This window comes from Rhinoderma darwinii, chromosome 2 (assembly GCF_050947455.1).
Source record: "Rhinoderma darwinii isolate aRhiDar2 chromosome 2, aRhiDar2.hap1, whole genome shotgun sequence".
NCBI lineage: Eukaryota > Metazoa > Chordata > Amphibia > Anura > Rhinodermatidae > Rhinoderma > Rhinoderma darwinii.
The window spans coordinates 376,729,762-376,753,582 of record NC_134688.1 but is presented as its reverse complement, the minus strand read 5'-3'; the positions used below and the strand labels follow the sequence as shown (position 1 = coordinate 376,753,582).

General features: G+C 40.2%; 1 protein-coding gene across 1 annotated transcript in view; it reads left to right on the top strand.

The window, feature by feature from the left end:
• CCDC80 (coiled-coil domain containing 80) overlaps nt 1-23,435 on the top strand; it is a 101,183-nt gene extending 77,748 nt beyond the window's left edge. Inside the window, exons 6-8 of the mRNA XM_075853911.1 lie at nt 12,257-12,360; nt 18,080-18,160; nt 20,992-23,435. Coding sequence (XP_075710026.1) covers nt 12,257-12,360; nt 18,080-18,160; nt 20,992-21,341 — 535 coding nt within the window. The 3' untranslated portion in view covers nt 21,342-23,435. The remainder of the gene's footprint in view (nt 1-12,256; nt 12,361-18,079; nt 18,161-20,991) is intronic.
• Nucleotides 23,436-23,821: the final 386 nt, after the last annotated feature.

Below are 23,821 nucleotides of genomic sequence, written 5' to 3'. Positions count from 1 at the left end.
CCTTTTATGTTTTTGTATATGTTCCTGTGTGTGTGTGTGTGTGTGTGTGTGATTTTATTTATATATATATATATATATATATATATATATATATAATCTGTATGTCTATATATGTATATATTCCAGAATGTGTGTGTGTATATATTTTCCTGTTTGTCTAAATATCTGCCTTTATTTATGTGCAGTATATATGTTCCAGTATGTGCGCGTGTTAAAGAGGCTCTGTCACCAGATTTTGCAACCCCTATATCCTATTTCAGCAGATCGGCGCTGCAATGGAGATAAGAGTAACGTTTTTTGTTTTTTTAAACGAGCATTTTTGGCCAAGTTATGACCATTTTTATATTTATGTAAATGAGGCTTTCTAAAGTACAACTGGGCGTGTTTACAGTAAAAGTACAACTGGGCGTGTATTGTGTTAGTTACATCGGGGCGTTTTTACTTCTTTTACTAGCTGGGCGTTCTGACGAGAAGTATCATCCACTTCTCTAAACAACGCTCAGCTTCTGGCAGTGCAGACACAGCGTGTTCTCGAGAGATCACGCTGTGACGTCACTCACTTCCTGCCCCAGGTCCTGCATCGTGTCGGACGAGCGAGGACACATCGGCACCAGAGGCTACAGTTGATTCTGCAGCAGCATCAGCGTTTGCAGGTAAGTAGCTACATCGACTTACCTGCAAACGCTGATGCTGCTGCAGAATCAACTGTAGCCTCTGGTGCCGATGTGTCCTCGCTGGTCCGACACGATGCAGGAAGTGACGTCACAGCATGATCTCTCGAGAACACGCTGTGTGTCTGTGCACTGCCAGAAGCTGGGTGTTGTGAAGAGAAGTGGATGATACTTCTATACACAACGCCCAGCTAGTAAAAGAAGTAAAAACGCCCCGATGTAACGAACACAATACACGCCCAGTTGTACTTTTACTGTAAACACGCCCAGTTGTACTTTAGAAAGCCTCATTTACATAAATATAAAAATGGTCATAACTTGGCCAAAAATGCTCGTTTTAAAAAAAAAAAAACGTTACTCTTATCTCCATTGCAGCGCCGATCTGCTGCAATAGGAGATAGGGGTTGCAAAATCTGGTGACAAAGCCTCTTTAATATATGTGGTTCATTTTTGGTTTGTGTAGGGCAGCAATAGAGTCCCGCACAGGGTCGCCATCCAAACTAAGGCCGGCCCTGCTGCAATGTCACATCATAGAGATAATGCAAGTGGTAATATCACAGTAAAGGGATAATTAACTTAGTTACGCACAGGAATCATGCACACAGTGATATCACAGCAGCAGGATAATGTGCACAGTGATGTCACATTACAGTCACACAGTGTCAGAACAGAGATATTTAGGCAGCCCAGGGGGAAGGATGCCTGCTAAAGGGCATATTTGGACATGTGTATATATAAGGCGCTCACAGTTTTGTCGTACTCCTGTGGGAGAAGGGCACCCAAGAAGAGAGCGCTAGATATTGTGAGAAGTGCACCACAATGTTCTGCTTTATTTTATAAGAACAGACAAACATTTTACAGCAACCGTTTAACGCACAGAGCGGTAATAATACAGTACAGGTATAACGCATATGAAGATATCATCATAGCACACACACAATAACGTGCAAAAAAATTTCTCTATTCACACAGTGACATCACAGCACAGGGGGAAAAAACACATAATGATGTCACCATGCAAGTTTAATGCACATAAACATAATGATGTCACAGTACAGCAATAATGCAAAAAGTTATTCTGCAAAAGAGCGATATTGAACTTAAAGAGGCTCTGTCACCAGATTTTGCAACCCCTATCTGCTATAGCAGCAGATAGGCGCTGCAATGTAGATTACAGTAACGTTTTTATTTTTAAAAAACGAGCATTTTTGGCCAAGTTATGACCATTTTCGTATTTATGCAAATGAGGCTTGCAAAAGTACAACTGGGCGTGTTGAAAAGTAAAAGTACAACTGGGCGTGTATTAGGTGCGTACATCGGGGCGTGTTTACTACTTTTACTAGCTGGGCTTTCTGATGAGAAGTATCATCCACTTCTCTTCAGAACGCCCAGCTTCTGGTAGTGCAGATCTGTGACGTCACTCACAGGTCCTGCATCGTGTCGGCACCAGAGGCTACAGATGATTCTGCAGCAGCATCGGCGTTTGCAGGTAAGTCCATGTAGCTACTTACCTGCAAATGCTGATGCTGCTGCAGAATCATCTGTAGCCTCTGGTGCCGACACGATGCAGGACCTGTAAGTGACGTCACAGATCTGCACTGCCAGAAGCTGGGCGTTCTGAAGAGAAGTGGATGATACTTCTCATCAGAAAGCCCAGCTAGTAAAAGTAGTAAACACGCCCCGATGTACGCACATAATACACGCCCAGTTGTACTTTTACTTTTCAACACGCCCAGTTGTACTTTTGCAAGCCTCATTTGCATAAATACGAAAATGGTCATAACTTGGCCAAAAATGCTCGTTTTTTTAAAATAAAAACGTTACTGTAATCTACATTGCAGCGCCTATCTGCTGCAATAGCAGATAGGGGTTGCAAAATCTGGTGACAGAGCCTCTTTAAAGGGGTATTCCCATCTAATAATGGTATGGCTAATCGCTAGGACCTGTGGGAACCCCGCCTATAATGGGAACGAAGGGAGCAAGGTCCCTTCAACTTATTTGCTACACAGTGTGGCTAGCGGACACTCCTTGAGCACGGAAATGCAACATAGCTTTATTCAAGTGAATGGGAGTGTGTTTTAGTTCCCTGCACCGCAGGCACCTTGCAGCGTTGTTGTGCAGGGAATATCTGTTAAGGAGCATCAGTGCTAATCCAGCGCTTCTCCTTAATAAGGTGAATCGGTGGTGGTCCTGGCAGTCAGACCCCCACCGATCATAAAGTGATGGCATGTCCTTTATAATATGTCATCACTTATGATAACTTTAAAGGCCTAAAAATTTTTTATGATAGAAAATAGTCAGATATACATGGAGGAGAGAGGAAACCCCATGCAAAAGCATAGCATCATTGTAGTGTGCATTGATTCTCTGCTTTTCTCATTACAGTATTCCAAGGTGTAAACCAATAATCTTTATTATGAATTTTTAAAAGGAAATTACAATAAAAATACAGATAATCTGAAATCTTGTACACTAAAAATGTGCATTGCACTTTTTCTTTCATGGTAGAGGCAAAACTGATGAATAAAACAATGGGGCTTCAACAGGATATGAATGACTCAATTCGGAGAACTCTCCTTTTGTTACAAACAGTGTTCAGTATCAACAACTATTGCCTTGTTTTCTCAAGTTTTATGGCAATTTACTATTCTACTAATATGGTGGATGAATCCTTGTCACCTTGATATTTACTTAACACAATAGATTCTTATTGTTTGCTAAAGTATGACTGTAATTTCACTATCACTCACAATCACATTAACATTTCAATGTTTTAAACACTTTTCTGAGACTTTTACCATTTACAAGCTAATGTGATAAGACAAAGGCAGTTATAAATCAATGATTCTAAGGCTGGATTCACACGAGCATGTTCGGTTCGTAAAGGACGGAGCATATTTCGGCCGCAAGTCCCGGACCGAACACACTGCAGTGAGCCGGGCTCCTAGCATCATACTTATGTACCACGCTAGGAGTCCCCTGCCTCTCCATGGAACTACTATCCCGTGCTGAAAACATGATTACAGTACGGGACAGTTGTACCGCAGCGAGGCAGGGACTCCTAGCATCATACATAACTATGATGCTAGGAGCCCGGCTCCCTGCAGTGTGTTCTGTCCGGGACTTGCGGCCGAAATACGTTCCGTCCTTTACGGACCGAACATGCTCGTGTGAATCCAGCCTAAGGCTTTGTTCACATCTGTGTCAGGGTCCCGTTCTGACGTTCCGTCAGAGCTTCCCGTCAGAACTGGACCCTGACTGAAACAAACGGAAACGATAGGTTTCCATTTGCATCACCATTGATTTCAATGATGACGGATCCGGTGCTAATGGTTTCCGCTTGTCTCAGTTGGGAAAGGGTTCTGCCATTTTGACGGAATCAATACTGTAGTCGACTGCGCTATTCATTCTGTCAAAACTACGGAACCCTTGAACAACTGAGACAAACAGAAACCATTGGCACCGGATCCATCACCATTGAAATCAATGGTAATGCAAACTGAAACCTATGGTTTCCGTTTCTTTCAGTCAGGGTCCCGTTCTGACGGGAAGCTCCGACGGAACGCCAGAACGCGACCCTGACACAGATGTGAATGAAGCCTACACCGTGTTCCAAATTATTATGCACATTGGATTTAATTGTCATAAACATTTAATTATTCGTTTTTCAATTAAACTCATGGATGGTATTGTGTCTTAGGGCTCTTTGGATCATTGTAATCAATCTCAGACACCTGTGATAATTAGTTTGCCAGGTGTGCCCAATCAAAGGAAAACTACTTAAGAAGGACTTTCCACATTATTAAGCAGGCCACAGGTTTCAAGCAATATGGGAAAGAAAAAGGATCTCTCTGCTGCCGAAAAGCGTGAAATAGTGCAATACCTTGGACAAGGTATGAAAACATTGGATATTTCAAGAAAACTTAAGCGTGATCATCGTACTGTGAAAAGATGTGTGGCTGATTCAGAGGACAGACGGGTTCGTTCAGATAAAGGCATAATGAGGAAGGCTTCTGCCAGACAAATTAATAGGATTAGGAGAGCAGCTGCTAAAATGCCATTGCAAAGCAGAAAACAGGTATTTGAAGCCGCTGGTGCCTCTGGAGTCCCGCGAACCTCAAGGTGTAGGATCCTCCAGAGGTTTGCAAGTGTGCATAAAGCTATTATTCGGCCACCCCTAAACAATGCTCACAAGCAGAAACGGTTGCAGTGGGCACAGAAATACATGAAGACTAATTTTCAAACCATGTTGTTTACTGATGAGTGCCGTGCAACCCTGGATGGTCCAGATGGATGGAGTAGTGGATGGTTGGTGAATGGCCACCATGTCCCAACAAGGCTGCGACGTCAGCAAGGAGTTGGCGGAGTCATGTTTTGGGCTGGAATCATGGGGAGAGAGCTGGTAGGCCCCTTTATCGTCCCTGATGGTGTGAAAATGACCTCTGCAAAGTACGTAGAGTTTATGACTGACCACTTTCTTCCGTGGTACAAAAAGAAGAACCGTGCCTTCCGTAGCAAAATGATCTTCATGCATGACAATGCACCATCTCATGCTGCAAAGAATACCTCTGTGTCATTGGCTTCTATGGCCATAAAAAGAGAGAAACTCATGGTGTGGCCCCCATGTTCCCCTGACCTCAATCCTATTGAGAACCTTTGAAGCATCCTCAAGCAAAATATCTGAGGGTGGGAGGCAGTTCACATCAAAACAGAAGCTCTGGGAGGCTATTCTGACATCCTGCAAAGATATTCAAGCAGAAACTGTCCAAATACTCACAAATTCAATGGATGCAAGAATTGTGAAGGTGATATCAAAGAAGGGGTCCTATGTTAACATGTAACTTGGCCTGTTACGTTTTTTTTGATTGAGAAAGCTTTTGATTTCTGTAAATATGACCTTCTGATGCTGAAAATTCAACAAATTACCATTTTAGTTCTCTTTACAACCTTTAAAATGTTTTGATCTCTGTTTTGCATAATAATTTGAAACAGTGCATTTTGAGTTTTTTACTTCTAAAACAAAATCTGTTATCATTAGGAGATTTGTTCAATAAAATTTGCATTATACTCCAACGGTTGATGGCTTGAAGATTATACTGACTGTCATTTGCATCGACTATTTAGGAGAATCAGCGAAAAATAACATTTGCATAATAATTTGGAACACGGTGTATTTAAAAGTCAATATGTTTTTTTGTGAAAAGACAAGCATAAACAAGTTTCACCGCCTTAGGCACACGAGTGTATTGGTAATCTGTATCACAGGGACCCTTAATGCGGTGTCATTGCATTTCAATGGGGCCTTGTGGAGTCTTAAATTTTTTTTTTAAAACCCAGCATGCTTTACCACATGCCATATATAGATCTCTCATAGAAGCACTTAATTCAGTACTTCTAGAGAAAAAAATCGACCCATGAAATGGATCTATGACACTTTTTTTTTTTTTTCATAAAAATGCCCATTATTATATTGTGCATCACCATATTTAGAACCAGTTTAATTCTAATAACTCATTGTAAAATGCAACTTTGTATAAAACTTGAAGATCACTTCATGGAGCAGAAAAATGCAAAGTTGTTATACTACGTCTTCCATAGAGAGAAAAACACTTGGTAGTCGCTCTTCCTACTATGGTTAGTAATTGAGGGTTCTTAAATGGGAACCTCTTATAGGATAAATAGGTTTTCTAAACCAGACAACTCCTTTAAAATCAAGTGCCTGCACAAACCAGAGGTAAATCAGAACAAAAGGGATGTGACTGTGTACCGTGTACCAGAACCCTTTGTAGTGAAACTTACCATTGTAGTGTTCTAAAATGTGTAGATGATAACAGAAGACTTTAAAAGTGGAAAAACCCTTTTTTTTACGCTTTTTTTTCTTTGCTTGTAAAAATTGCCATGAATTTGAAGCATTTTTATAGCATTTTTTTTGGTGGTGTTTTTTTCTATTCATTACATCTGTACTTTGCGTTTATTTTTTGGCGGTTTTTTAAGTCCTATAAAGAAGTCTAGGAGAAAAATGCCAGACACAACACTATACCAAGAGCATGCTGCTTTTTGAAAAAAAAAAGCCACAAGAAATGCGCCATATTTCCTAAAAACCCTAAGTGTAAAACCCCTAAGGGTTAGTGCAGTTCTTTTAAATGTAGACTGTATCTGATCATGCAGGATCATCCTTCTAAAACGTGTTCTACTTCTATTCTACCTACTTAAAGGGTAACTAAACTTTCTGAAAACTTCTGACATGTCATAGTGACATGTCAAGAGTTTTTATCAGTGGGGGTCTGAGCACTGAGACCCTACCGATCACTAGAACAAAGCGGCAGAAACGCTCGTGTGAGTGCTGAGCCGCTTGCTTTCTGATCGGCTTTTCTCAGAAAGCCGATGTAACAGTGTACAGACTCAGTAGAAAGTCTATGAGCCTGTAGTCCGCTACATCGGCTTTCCGAAAAAAGGCGATCAGAAACTAATCGGCTCAGCGCTCACACAAACGCTTCTGCCACTTTGTTCTAGCGATCAGTGGGGTCTCAGTGCTCGGACCCTGACCGATCAAAACTCTTGACATGTCACTATGACATGTCAGAAGTTTGTTGAAAGTTTAGTTACCTTTTAAGTAGGAAAAATAGAAGTAGAACTAGTTTTAGAAGGATCATCCTGCATGATCAGATACAGTCAGATACAGTGCTCGGACCCCCACAGATCAAAACTTCTGATATGTCACTATGACATGTCAGAAGTTTGTTGACGGTTTAGTTACACTTTAATTCCATCTGTATTTTTTTTGAAGTAATGAGCAATATTTATCAAAATAAGTTCAAGTGAAAAGTGGAGCAGTTGCCCATTCAGATACCAACTTTCATTTTTCAAAGACCCTTTCCAAAAGAAACCTGATTGACCGCTATGGGCAGCTGGTTTTGATAAATTTCCCCATATAAGTAAACCTGTGTATTCAGTAAAGTAGACCAAATATGTTCCGCTCGGACAGTTATCCAAAATGTGTTAAGCTAGTCTTGAATTATCAGTCTAAGGTGCAGTTCACACAGAGTTTTTTGACGCGGAAGTCATGTCAGAATCAGCTAAAAAAAAAACTTTGAAATCGGCCCTCATTTATTTCAATGGGGGGCAGAGGTGGTTTTTTTTCCCACTCATGGGAAAGAAAAGGGGCATGTCCTTTCTCGCTGCGGTTCCGCCTCTGACCTCCCGTTAAAATCAATGGGAGGCCGAAAAAACGCGCGGCGCTCATTTCCAAGCGTTTTTCGCAGCGTTTTTTGGCCACGGTCCTCAAGGAATTTTGAGGCAGATTTTTTCTGGCTGCAAAAAACTCTGTGTGAACTAGGCATAAGTAACACCTATTTGCTACTGGTTATCATTTGGTTACACAAACCTCAAGAACACACTAAATAAATATTTTTGGAAACATGTAAGGTGAACATGGCACATTTATAAACTAGAGGCATTTTCACAGATACCGGCGGACCAGTATAGTAGGAGTTGCTCTAGTCAATGCTAGGTTATTATTATTTTTGATGATGCAGTTCTTTCCTCCCATATATCTTAAATATGGTATGTGTTGACGCGATGAAATATGCCCATTTTTTTTCTTCTCCATCTAATCCTTAAGTCTTTCATGAGAAAAAAAATATGACTTTGCATAAAATCGGAGGCATACTGTGCAGTGGTAAATTATGGGCCCATAAATTTTTATGGGTGCCATATTACGGATCCATACAACATGGATTCGTAATTTGGCCACGTGCATGAGAGAGACCTTAGGAGCTGTTACATCTGTGTAGGAGATAAAATAGTGCAGCATGCCGCGCATTTTTGTCTGGCAAAATGATGGAATCCCAACGGAGCCCATTAGAGACAATGGATTCTGTTGGGCGCCGTTGGTTTCCGTCATGTGATGGATTCGGCACTTTCCTTATTCCCGTTATTATGTTCTTGACATTACAGAATAACGGAACTCATAGCACGGATGTGAATAGAGCTTTACAACGATTTTTTCCCCCCTTCCTTTTTAACTAACAGCTTCAGAAAAGTCTAATTATGTACCATAGTGTTAAAGCCAATATAACACAGTAAATGGTTTGTCTTTGTAAATGACCACAATTAATGTACGATCTGTGATTTTCCATACAATATTTATATTCCACAACCCCTTTAAACAGTACAGTGTGTGGGCTTTTTTCTGCTTGAGTACTTTGGTTAAAGATAAAGTATTTTAATCATTCTAGAAGAACAGATTCCAAGTATGCTATGCAGCTCAAGTCTGTTACTTCAATACATTTTTCCAGTACTCAGCCAAGAGGAATTATACTTTCCCCTATTCATCTTTTTTTACAGGGGGAAAATTTAATTTGCAAATTAACGTCTTTCAAAAATGGTATTTAAGAAAAACAAAAAAATAGAACAAAGATTTTATTGGTTCAATCTGTGTTGGAAATCTAATCACACAGTATATAAAAAAGCAATTTTCTCTTAGTAAAATATAAAGAATGGAACGTAACCCTCCAGAGGAGAAAATTCTCTTTTCATGCATACTGCCAGATATTTTTAAAAGAACATAAAATTATTTTGAAAAACAAAAAAGTCAATGGAGCCATTTCTGAGCCTCAGTGTCAAATAAAAAGTTACCAGTATTATAAATAAGACATGTGGGGTGGTGGGGGACCCTGGTCAAATAATCTGGTGGTGGTGATCATAGCCGACAAAAGAGGCTAACTTCAAAAACTTTTCCTATAGAAGTTAATCTGTGTAGAAATGCATTTGGTCTTCATATGTTTAAATTACATGTATTGGGCAATGTGTAATATAAATTGGTGGAGATGGACAAGACATGCATTTCTACACAGACTTGCCCCTATAGAAACTGGTACATTATATACTTTTCTGTGTAGAAATGCATTTGTTGGCCACCATACATTAGATTGTGCCCAGAACATGTATCAGATTCTATAGGGACAAGTCTGTGCAAAAAATGCATTTGCACAGACCCTATAGAGACTGGTACATGTGCTAAGCTGTATACAATGTCAATTGGTAGACAAAAAATGCATTTAAGTAGCCTTTTAGAAACTTGTAACTGCTAATCTTGTATATCATAGATCATACCACTATTCAAAGACCAATATATCCAACATACAGTGATCATATTGTGGTTAGACACTACTCAGGCATTCTCCAGATTCTCCAGGTGAATACAGTACTGATCAGACACAGTCCCAGGCAGAATACATAATAACTGCACTTAGTGACTCACAGTTGACATTTTACCTGTTTGGGCTAGTTTGCTTTCCTTTCTTCTTCATCCAGCCCAGACAGCCATGTACACTTGTCCCAATTACTTTCCCCACCATCTATAAAAATACAAACCCCCCATCCTGCTGCTACTTCTAATTCTGTGCTTGCTGCTGCTCCAGGTGCCCTCATTATTGTACCTACAGTGCTGCCCAATGCCCCCCAATACTATATTCCAAACATAATAGTTCCTGTGCACACAGATACAGTAGAAAGCATGGGCATAACTAGAAAATACTAAGCAAGCAAAGCAAATTTTCAATTACCAGCTCCATGGGAAAGTTAGCTGAGGACACACTTGCTGGTCTCATAGTAAAAAAATAAAGACTAATTTTGTGAAAGTATAACTCCCAGCATGATCTAGTAATTGATCACAATCAGACTACAATGGGAGCTGTAGTTTTATAGAACAGATATCACAACTCTTGTAAAACTTTAACTTTCTAGCATGACCTCACAAATGTTCACATCATGCTAAAAGTTGTAGTTTCCACAAACAATGATACCATGCACACTACCAGTCACATAAGTAGAAAATGCAGGACAGGGGTAAGGGAGGCATCAAACTCCAGACCAGACCCCAAATGAAATTCAGACCCTGGAACAGACCCCCTAAATTATTTCAGAGCCTTAAATTAGTCAAACCCCATACCAGACCCATAAATTATTTCTGACCACAGATTAAACCCTCTAAATTATTTCAGACCTTTAAGCAAACTCCTATATTATTTCACACCCCGAATTCAGCCTCTAAATTATTGAAGATACCCTAAACTATTTCAGAACCCAGAATCAGATCCCCTTAATTAATCCGACACCAGAACAGATCTCTAAATTATTTAGAGCACCAGATCCCCTAAATTAATCAGACCTCAGGCCAGATTCCTAAAGTATTTCAGACCCCTAAATTATTTAGAACCCAGACCAGACCCTTAAATTATTTCAGACCTCTAAATTGATCAGACTCTAGACCAGTCCCCTAATTTATTCAGATCCCAGACCAGACCTCCTAAATTATTTTAGACCCTAGAACCCTAAATTACTTAGACCCCAGATCAGACCTTCTGAATTACTCAGACGACAGACCAGCCCTTACATTTTTTTGAACCCCAGGTCGTAACCGTAAATTATTCAGACCCCAGGTCAGACCCTCTAAATTGCTCAGACTCCAGACCAGACCCCTAAATTATTTCAGACCCCAGATCAGACTCCTAAATTAATCAGACCTCAGACCATACCCCTAAATTATTCAGACCCAGACCAGATGGCTAAATTATTTTAGACCCCTAAATTAATCAACTCCAGACCAGACCCCTAAATTATTCAGACCCCAGACCAGACCTAAAAAATTTTTAGACCCTAAACTAGACTTTTAAATTATTTAGACCCCCAGATGAGACCCCCTAAATTACTCAGACGCCAGACCAGACCCCTACATTTTTTTGGACCCCAGTTCATAACCGTAAATTTTTCAGACAACAGATCAGACCATTTAAATGACTCAGATTCCAGACGGGACCCCTAAATTATTTCAGACCCCAGATCAGACCCCTTACATTTATCAAACCCCCCAGACCAGACCACAAAATTATTCAAAGCCCAGACCAGAACCCTAAATTAATTCAGGACCTGCTCCTGAACTGTGAGTCACCAGAGTGATACCACCTTAAGACGCTAGGGCAGTTTTGGTCAAGGCCCCTTCTTCACACTTGGTGGTGGAGGGCCCAGGGCACTTTCCCCAGGTGCCATCCCTATAATATGACCTTGGGCACATGGTAAATGGGGTGCCAGGTTAAAGATTTTACATTGGGGCACAGGAGCTTCAAGTTACGCCTCCCATTCTATGGCCTCATGTACAAGGCTGTATTATGACTCAGTACAAGTCCGAGTCATACTGAGCCTCAATACAGCACCCATGGAAGTCTACGGGTCCTACTTTACTGTACTGCATTATCTGATTTAGAGGAATACAGGGGTATTTTCTCCAGGATTTATTTGGAATCTGTACTAAAACCATTGCTTAGGGTACTATATGGCACCACACAAAGTGCCTAAGAGCTCCAAGTGCCGCAATACTATGTCATTCCACAGGGTTCTGCTTAATGCTCATTTTTATATTTAAAGTTGCAAATTCAAAGCCAACTTTTTATTGGTTTGCACAGGCAATCCCACTGATTCCATGATTTACAAATGTCCACCACTGTTTACAATTCCTCATTTTGAAAAGTAAATTGCCTTATTGTAAGACATAGAACATTGACACTAATTTTTTTATCTTCCTAAAGGTTCCGTTGGAGAAGACGTTTGCTGATTATATCTTCTGCCAATGATGAAGAATGGGCTTATCAGCAGCAGCTTTATGCATTGAGTGGACAAGCTTGTAATATGGGTAAGTCTAATATCCCACAAAAAATGTTTCTCAACAACTGCTAGCGTTATACAAATGATCTCTCCTTCTCCTATCCAACCTAAATATTTTTGATATACCTCTATGTGTGGCATATTGCAGATCTATAATGTGGCGTTGTGCATGAGTCTTTCAAAGGAGGAGTTTGGTGGAACAAGGTAATTCCACTGTGGACTTCACAAAACGCTCGTTGACGATAATTGCCCTGTGTAAACAGGGGAACGATCAGCAGATGTCCGAGCAATCATCGATCATCTGCTGGTCGTATTGTTTTAAAAAAGTGAAATATTATCGTTGCCGGCAGCACATCTCCCTGTGTAAACAGGGAGACGCACTGCTGACATGATAATAATGTATGGGGAATAGTAATCAGAGTTTAGAGCGCTCGTCCCCAGCCATAGCTCTGTGTGACAGGAGCAAACGAGCGCCGATCAACGATGTCTCATTGATCGGCGCTCGCTGCACCGGCCTCTTATCGGATAGTGTAATAGGGCCTTAAGCATGTCAGGACTCTTGATGAAAAAGTATATGTTCTAAGATAATGTCGAGAGGGCAGAGCACTTGCATTGAAATATTATTTTATTTTTTGTTTTTTATAAATGCACCTATGGCTAAGCTATCACTCCAGCTTAGCCATAGCCATATTATAAAATGGTGTTCACAGGTGGATCTACACTTTTATTTTGAAAGGGCAGAACTTGGCCTATTGAAGCATATTCCAATGTCTTAACCATTACAAACTCCATCCATTCACTGCTTGTAATTATGAGATGCAGTATATCTCTCCCCTAAGGCAAAGTCTAATTTATGTATGTATAAACCCAGTTGTTTATGAAGAAAAATCAGTTTCTAATGTTCGGGGGAGAGCTGGAAATTGGATGGTACATGTGCACACCTTGGAGTTTTTTCCTCATGATTCACTAGGAAAGAATGCACACAAAAAAACATGCCTGCTGCAGATAAAGGCCACTCGGCTCATTTCCCAACTGTATTTTTATAAATAATGGAATTTTAAACATATATTTTTACATTAGGCAGTTAAATATTATGTTCACCTTTGAATAATATTTTACAGTTCATATCTAGATAAATCTACATACATATATATATATATATATATATATATATATATATATATATATATATACATATATATTTATATATATATAATGTAAAAATCTTACATTAATTATCTTGCACTAGTCTTAAGTTACAGCCTGTATTATAGTCCATTTCTGCATTAACAGTTTTCTTGGTTGTTATTGGAAACAGTCAACAAGCCTGTCGACAGACAACAACTTAGCTGAGCGCCTATAATTTTTCCTACAACAGATTACTGTGCAGAGCCTGGTGTAATCACCGCACCTTACACGTCACCCCAGCGAGATGTGTACAGATCCAGCAAGGGATGCTGGAATATTTCAGCCCCCAGAAAAGAGTGGCCTTGTTGCCCATTGTAGCCGAAGTTGAGCAGTTAAAGGGGTTGTCCTCTTTTGGACAATCTCGTTTTGCTAGAAGAGTCCCCTAATGATAAGCTGATCACAGGGTGTCCCGCTGCTCAGACCCCCTGTGATCAGCTATCATTTGCAGGGAAACTCGTCAGAAAGTGTTATCATAGGAAAAGTAAAGAATTATACTGTCTCCATTAAAAGCAATGTGCTGTGCTGAAAGATGCTATTTGTAGCTGCTCTCTGCTCTAACTATTTCATAGTAGTCCCAAATGAAGAACTGCCCTCTAACTCAAGTTGCCTTAAAAATTGTATATAAAAATGTTTTTTTAAAAACAGTAAACCACTTTAAGAAATAAATAAAAGAATAGTCATTGCCCCTGCCAGCACTTGTTGATTTTATTTGTTCTTTTAAATGGCAGGAGAGCCTGTGGCCCCTACAACCATAGGAGCCCAGTTGTGATTGTCTCTAGTGTAACACTACTGTTGACTTCAAATTTCCACCAGCTCACATAGTTTAGTTATTGCTATGTAATATTTAGCACAAAACTCAGTTTTTTGGATGACTCGTGTTTTACTATCGATGTGCGTAGGGGCGTAACTAGGAAAGACTGGGCCCCGTAGCAAACTTTTGACTGGGGCCCCCCTCCCCAGGTTATCACACAACCCCCCCTTGTAGATAGTGTCTCCCAGTAGATTCCGCCACACAGCGCCCCTTGTAGATAGCGCCATACAGCCCCCCTGTAGATAACGCCATACAGCCTCCCTGTAGATAATGCCATACAGCCCCAAACCCCCCTGTAGATAACGCCATACGGTCCCAACACCCCCTGTAGATAACGCCATACAGCCCCCCTGTAGATAACACCATACAGCCCCATACAGCCCCCCTGTAGATAACGCCATACAGCCCCGTACAGCCCCCCTGCAGATAACGCCATACAGTCCCCCTGTAGATAACGCCATACAGCCCCCTGTAGATAACGCCATACAGCCCCCTGTAGATAACGCCATACAGCCCCCCCTGTAGATAATGCCATACAGCCCAAAACCCCCCTGCAGATAGCGCCATACAGCCCCCCTGTAGATAACGCCATACAATCCCAAACCCCCCTGTAGATAATGCCATACAGCCCCCACCCCACCCCAAAAAAAAACGGCCTATAGTTTGTCCTACGAAAGAGATGTATCCCCTATCCACAGGATAGGGGATACATGTATGATCGCTGGCAGTGATAAGGACCGAAAGTCCCCTGAAGTTCTCCATGACAAACCTCGGACTTCCGGAGTCTGCGCAGTTCAATAAAAATGAAAGGAGCGCTGGTCACACATGCGCACAGGCACGACCGGTGCACAATTAATTTCTATGGAGCTGCCGACAGACCCTGGAAGTCCGAGGTTTGTCATGGAGAACTTCGGGGGACTTTCGGTCCCCCGTTCTCCTTATCGCTGCCAGCGATCACACATGTATCCCCTATCCGGAACTCTGAGGCTTGATCTATACTACGAGAGTTCACAGAGGAGATCCTTTATATATACAAGGAGAGCTTTTCCTGATCCACTGGACAGCAAGTTTTAAAGGTTGTCAGAGAAAACAGATGACATCCATACGGGTAGGGGGGCATTGAGCCCCATACTTTTGTACCTGTTGGTCATTTATAAGCACCTGTTGGTTACTTACAAGAAAGGATCTCTAGACATAAAAATTGATGAACACTCTCTATTCATTATACACACGCATGAACTGCTGTTAATATCGTATTACCTCACGATACTGGATACAGGCTATGAATGAGCACCAAAAATTCAGTACACTTGCTACTTTTTATATATTGTCTGTACATGTATGTTTTTTCTAGAGCAACTTTTTAAGAGAAAAAAGTAAAAGTTATATTTTATATACAAAACTCCGGATCTACTTTTTCTTTATATATATATTACGGAGAATCCCTTAAAACAAGTCTGGATGGTGGACTTTACCTTTCATCATCATTTATCATTGCAAAAAGGGTGGCAGAGACTTACTCATCGGGTAATCTGTCTGTAGCTTAGTCAATGACGGGGTATGTAGCTGGAGCCGCAAAATTCCAAGTAGTAGAGGACTAATGGACCTTTGAAACATATAAAAATGAAATTTGTTTCAAATGGAGTGCTCCTACTTGCAAAGTCACAGGTGAGGTAAAAAAGCGAACAGGATCAGGCAGAACATCATCATTCACTGAAGAAACAGATGGAGGTTTTTCCAACGGTGAAACAAGAATCTGGTATTGGGAGACTAGAGACTGCTGAATGTCTTGCCTAGGATAGCCTCTCCTGCTGGCACCAGGCACTGGAGTTTCCCGGTTTCACAGGGCAGTCTCTTAGGAAAAATTTTTGTCTCCGCATTACAGACACAGATTGTTGGTACATCTGCATTATCACTCATCTACAGAAAGCTTGAGTCTTTCTACCTGCATATGTTCCATTTGAGTGACAGGTATGTGTCACGTTGGGTACGTGGACCCATTGGACCGTACCGCTTTGAAGGTATGGCAGCTGGCCAACAGGACGCATATCACAGTCTATAATTTGTATAGGGTACCTGTGGCAGCTCGGACAATGGCAAGACAGGCTCGGCTGGGACTAGGCAGCAGGCAGACGTCAGGCATGGTGTAGCAGGACAGGCATTAAATACAGCACAGCACGACTACAGCTCAATACGGCACTTGACTAGGATAGCACGGGATACGGGTACAGGAACGGGGAACACTGGGAACTGGAAAACACTAGGAGACCATTTGCTTAGACAAACTTTGGGTACGACAACAATGCTCAGGCATTGCAGGAAGGGGCTGGGCCCTTCTTATAGTCCAGGGTGCTCATGGGCTAATTTAGTACTAATTTCAGGTGCGCGCATTGGCCCTTTAAGACCGGCCGGGACCCGGCCGGGAGAAGCGGAAGTGAGTGCTGACGTCTCCTGAGGAGGAGATGGGGACCAGTGCTCACAGTTCTATGACTGAGGGCGTGAGGAGGTGAGTGAAGCTGACGGCCCGCGGCCATGGGCATGACAGTATGCAGGCAGTGTCTTACGGTGGTGCCTAGGGCCCATTAGTGTAATTAATTCAGGGGGCCCAACCTACAACTACATGGATATATTACTCTAGATTCACATTTGAATAGCAGATCTGGTCAAAAATAGTGAAAAAAATATGTTGTTTTTTTAAATGGCACCATTTGGGTGGTACATATAATTTATTGAATAAGTAAGGTCCCCCATACAGTAGTTTGGTCCCCATATAGTAGTTAGGCACCCACACACTAGTTAGGTCCCCCATACTGTAGTTAGGACCGCTAAGACAGGACGCAAGCGGGAGAGGGCAGCGGACACCAGGACCCGGTAAGTGGAGCGCCAGAGGCCGCTTGCAATGATTTGGAGCACAATGTGTAAAAAATGAGAATTAGTTTTTTTTCTCCTGGTTCAGACAACTTTATCCTACATAAGACCTACAAAATATAGTAATGTAAAATCCAAATAGATCAATCAGGAAGCAAATATTTGGGTAGACTGTAGATATGTTCATATGCGGCAGATTTGTTGCTGAAATCCATGGGCATTCTGCTGAAACAACCCCATTCAGATGCATGATTTGAAAACAGATTTGCAGCCAAATTTTTGCAACTGATCTGCCACGTACCTGTAGAAATAAAAAATAAAAAAATCCCCATTAGAATGTAGTGTTCCAAAAGAAGGAATTTTCCTCTGGCCAAAAACACTCTTAAAATAACGGAGTCGTTTCTGGTACAGTAGTATGAGCCATCAAATCTTTCCTGCTGTTTGTATAGATATTAGTACATGTTGTATGTGTAGTCATAAGAGAATATACCGAAATAGAACATTTTAGCGCTATCACGAAACATCACCAGTCACTGTCTATGTTGGTCTACGTTGAATTCCCCGCATTGTACTCTGAGGAAGCAGAGTTCCTTGAACATCTTATGAATTTCATTTTGATGCATTTTTTGATAAGACTTGATGGACATATGTCTTTTTTTCAACCGTACTATCTATGTAACTTATTGAAATATCTTTGGTTTATTGAATGGCATTAATTGTCTGTTATAGAAGAAAATGCATCATGTCTGAAGATACTGTTTTCATAATATATAAAAACAAAATGGTCATCTAAAGTCAAACTTTATATAAAATATATATATATATATATATATATATATATATATATATATATATAATGCATGCTGTTGTTTCTTTTAAGGATTACGGCACATGGCCATTTTGAAAATGGTTGGAATTGGTGTGGACGGTAGCGGTGTTTTAGAGCTTTTCCCTATCAATGGTAAGAGATGGATAAAACCATTTACTGTGGGTGCATTATGGGTATTTGGGAAAATAGTCTAATATTTGTACCATTGCTACAGTTGTGTCAATAGCTGAAATGAAGCCCTTCATGGCACTGATCGACAGGGGTCATAAAGATAGGCCGTCATTGTTTAAAGAGGATCTGTCACAAGTTTAGTAATTCTCTATCTCCTAGCTAATCTAATAGGTGCTGTCACACTGAGTGGCAGTGAAAATTGTGTCCCAAAATGTTTATTATTTTAAAACTAATGAGCTTTTTTCTAAATATGCAAATGAGCCTATACTAGACAAGTAGGTGTCAACACCAGCGATTCTCCTGAGGTGGAGCTACATCATAGCCTATGACACTGTCCTCTCAGCAAGAAGCTGCTTCACACAGTGTGAGAGACTGAGACTGGGGGGAAGGAGGATCACTTCAAATAGCCATATCTCCGACTGTGGTTCTGGTGGCACATGAAAGATAATATTCTAATCTTTCATATGTCACCAGGATCGCAGTTCTAGCTGTGAAACAACCAAAATATCACCAGTTGAAAACACAGTTGGGAATAGAAGCTGTATACTATATGATCACGCTGTGTTGCTGGGCAGGGAATGGGGAAAGGCTGGCTGCTGATTGGACAGCGTCATACAGAAAACATTACACCGCCCACAGTGAAAAGAAAGAGCAACCTCCCATTTGGCTAATAGAGCACATTAGCATATTTTGAAAACTGCTCATAACTTTGCAAATAATAAACGTTTTTGAAAAAAAAAAAATACACTGTAGTTATCAGCATAATAGCGTCTATTAGTTAGGAGATAGAACATTAATAAACTAGTGACAGAAGTAGTCCCAAAGAACCCCCTTAACCTATCATTCCTGTGTATATCAAAATTTGAACTTACGAGTAGCATATGAGGTGAGTTTCTTCACATATGTCCCTATGACAACATTTCCTGCCCCCTTGCACTGGCTGCACAGTGTTATCATGGGTTTCCTATAAATTTATTAGAATCCAGCTTTCATTAATGAAAAGTTCTAGCTGATTGCTATGAAGTCTAGAGTTTACCGGAAGAAAAGCCCCTCGTACGGGAGGCATGTAACTTCTAATATGGCATCAAAGAAGGACTATATAGTAGTTCTCCTTTAAAAGGTCTGAATGGTACAATGAACAGAATATTTTTATGATGCAGGAAGACAAGGAGATATGTGGAGGCTTAAAGGTTTTTTCTTATCTTAATGTAAATATAACTTAATGATAAAATAAGGCAAACACGCAACTTTCTAGTACACTTTTTTATTTAAAGTCCTTACCATTATCAAGATCTCTCCTGAATTCAGTGAATAGAAACATTTATTGCTTAGATTCATACGCTGAAAACCCGTCTTAATCATGTCTAACAGACACAAGTGCATGGCTACATTTGTGTCACCAGGACATGACCAGCCTCCAAATGTAAACAAGAAAGTTTTCTTTCACTGACAGCAAACAGAGATCATGAAAACGGTAATAAATTAGAACACAATAAATATTACAAAGTTGCAGGACTTCATAATATACAATCAATCAGCTTGAGTTGTATATAACCAAAGGGACCATGTGACAAGCAGATTAATAAATAACATCACTATTGGCATAAATGAAGCTTGTACTTGCAGGAAGAAGATATACAGGGTGGGCCATTTATATGGATACACCTAAATAAAATGGGAATGGTTGGTGATATTAACTTCCTGTTTGTGGCACATTAGTATATGGGAGGGGGGAACTTTTCAAGCTGGGTGTTGACCATGGCGGCCATTTTGAAGTTGGCCATTTTGTATCCAACTTTAGTTTTTTCAATGGGAAGAGGGTCATGTGACACATCAAACATATCGAGAATTTCACAAGAAAAACAATGGTGTGCTTGGTTTTAACGTTACTTTATTCTTTCATGAGTTATTTACACGTTTCTGACCACTTATAAAATGTGTTCAAAGTGCTGCCCATTGTGTTGGATTGTCAATGCAACCCTCTTCTCCCACTCTTCACACACTGATAGCAACACCGCAGAAGAAATGCTAGCACAGGCTTCCAGTATCCGTAGTTTCAGTTGCTGCACATCTCGTATCTTCACAGCATAGACAATTGCCTTCAGATGACACCAAAGATAAAAGTCTAAGGGGGTCAGATCGGGAGACCTAGGGGGCCATTCAACTGGCCCACGACGACCAATCCACTTTCCAGGAAACTGTTCATCTAGGAATGCTCGGACCTGACATCCATAATGACATAAATAACTCATGAAAGAATAAAGTAATGTTAAAACCAAGCACACCATTGTTTTTCTTGTGAAATTATCGATAAGTTTGATGTGTCACATGACCCCCTTCCCATTGAAAAAACTAAAGTTGGATACAAAATGTCCGACTTCAAAATGGCCGCCATGGTCAACTCCCAGCTTGAAAAGTTTCCCCCCTCCCATATACTAATGTGCCACAAACAGGAAGTTAATATCACCAACCATTCCCATTTTATTTAGGTGTATCCATATAAATGGCCCACCCTGTACAAACATAGACAGATGGAGTTAAGCTGAAGTCATCTCTCATATTTATGCACCAATTGGCATACAATCAGTTTTGTTGGGTTATCCAGAATTGTGAACTTTTAGCCATATACAACATACCATCATTTTCCTGGTATGGGGTCTTAGGGGGTCATCACATCAAATGAACATTTATTTCAAAGCTGAATACAGTATACTTCTATGGAGTATAATTCACTAAATATTTATCCAGCCCCTGTAAAATATTATTTACAGAATACGTCTTTGTCTTTACAGGAAGTTCCAGTGTTGAGAGGGAAGATCTTTCTTTCAACTTAGTGAGAGATATAAGAAACTATTTTCAAATCAGTCCAGAATATTTCTCTATGCTCCTGGTTGGCAAAGATGGCAATGTAAAGTCTTGGTACCCGTCTCCGATGTGGTCCATGGCTATTGTGTATGATTTAATCGATTCTATGCAGCTCAGAAGACAGGAAATGGCAATCCAACAATCCCTAGGAATGCGTTGCCCCGAAGATGAGTATGGAGGATATGGTTACCATGGATACCCCCATCAAGGATATGAGGAGGGATATCAGGATGATTATCGACACCATGAGGGATATTATCATAGATATCATGACTAACATAATGATCGTTTACCAAAAATATTTGCTATACAAATATGAATATGTAAATGACCTTTGTATTTTCCCACAGCTATGATCATAGAGTATATTTTTCTCTGCGTGCGTGTTTTTAAGAAAACGAACTAGGCCAAAACTGCTGTGTAATAATACGTTTGCCTAAGGCAAAAAAATAAGATGAGTTTTCATTTACCTTTCTTTTCATGTGAAGATATTTCTCTTATGTATTTATTGGAAAATGTATACAAAACATTCATAAGCGTTCATGTATCTATGGAGCAATCCATACACATGAGTTGACGTCAAGCTATGAACGTATTATGACCCCTGGCGTACTTTACCAGTATTTCCATTGCATGTATTTGTTTTCATTAATGACTCTCTTTGCACAATGCTTTTCTACAAGACAAAAAATATTTTGTTCAATGAAACAAATTTAACATAGATAAAATGTTAAAGGGGCGATGTGTGTTTAGAAAAAGAGAGTCTAGATTTTTCCAGAGACAGCACTGCTGTCCATAGACTGTGGCCTAAATTTCAGCTCAGCTCAATTCGCTTTATGCGCGCAAAGTGGTTCTTTGCGGACCTTATCAATATCCAGGAGAATGCGCCCTGTGCATTCCCTTGGAGCATTATTCATGTTTTGATGGATCTTGAGGTCCCTCATTGAGCAGGTATTTTCAGGAATATTGATTCAGTTCACAAATAGCTCCCCACATTGGAGCTTATTTATGAAATCTGGTATAGAAGAACAGTGATTTGTTACTTATAACAGCCAATTAAATTACAGCATTCATTTTTGTAGAAATAGAAATCAATGATTTGATTGGTTGGCCTAAGTAACGCATCCACTTTTTACTTGTACTACTTCTGCAAATAATCCCCAGTGTATATAGTTGATCCTTAAAGTGTATGTCCACCATTGAACAACATATCATTTTTTTTTAAATCTGAATAGATATAAAATTCTGTGTCGTTTAATTACTTAGTATATCTTTATAGCAGTCAGAGCTCCACTAGAGGAAGTTTAGGAGTTAACTGCATACTTTTCATGCATTGAACTCAATAACACAGTAAGCTCCTAAGCTCCCTCTAGTGGTGTCAGCAGGCAGACAGAATGTTGTCATTTAACTCTGTCTAGGAAGTGGATTTGGAACTCTGTATCAGAAAAATGGAACTCTGACAACTATAAAGATGTTAAGAAATGAAGCAGCACAGAATTTTTAACCTTAAAGGGGTTGTCCACTACTGGACAACTGACGACCTATCCACCGAATAGGACATCAGTACATGATCACTGTTAAGCTCCGGCTGCCTTCGAGCACTGGATGTACATGCCAGAAGCAGTTGAATAGGAGCAGAGCTGCAGTTCAACAGCATGGCCGCTATGCTATGAATGGTGCCAACTGCTTCGGGCTCCGTACATCACATAATGGGCCATAACATCCGGTGCCCGGATGCAGCCGGAGCAGCTTAACGGTGTGGGGTCCGGGTGTCGGACCCGCAACAGTGATATACTGATGACCTATAGGTCATCAGTTGTTCAGTAGTGGACAACCCCTTTAAGGTAACATGATGTTAAATGGTGGACATTCACTTTAAAACATCAAGCACTTTGACATCCTATATGTCAAATAATTTCTCTCTTTTACTTGTAATTTAATAATCACAAGTGTTTAATGGCTCATGAATTTTCCATGTGGCTACTTTTATGTATATTTTGTTTTAATAGTAGATATAAAGGTCTAGAAATAGTTTTCTTCAAGGAAGCTGTATTATGCATAGATCTCATATTATCTATTGATGCAGGTCATGCAGATATTCATTTTGCAGCAACGTTCTATTTAATTGTCCAAGTTTAGCTAATAAATAATTAGAATTAGACATTCCATCCAAGATTATGGCATATAGATATGTGTATATATCTCAAATGTGGCCTTTTTGAGGCAGGCCATGCATTTCAGTATTGTCATATAGCTACTCAACCAGCACTGTTATGCAGTGTGCAACTACTAAAATATTTTAAACTGCTTATGTAGGTATGTTTAAAAGGTTTTCTGAACGAATATTACTAAAGGCTGTCCATACTCTCTAGGTCTGTGTAATTTCATTGTGGTATTCTGTATGCTCTCCGGTTCACATCTGGCGGCTTCTGCTATAAATACATTGTTATTGGCCAACATACATGAATCAATTAAATAATTACAATAAATGATACATATAATCTTAAAGTGTCCTATTATCAACAATAAAATGTCCTGACATATGTGCCTGATCACCATAAGGTCTAATGCAGATGGCAGTGTTTTTGTTCCTCATTACATGGATCCTGAAATGGCGCCCATAACCTGCTATGGGCCAATACTGGCATGAAGCATTGCATGTCGTCTTACAGAAATATTGTCTCCTTTAAGCATCTCTTATAAGTGATGTCGTACAGGGTCCATGTACACAGCATTGTCTTGTGCATGAGCCCTAAA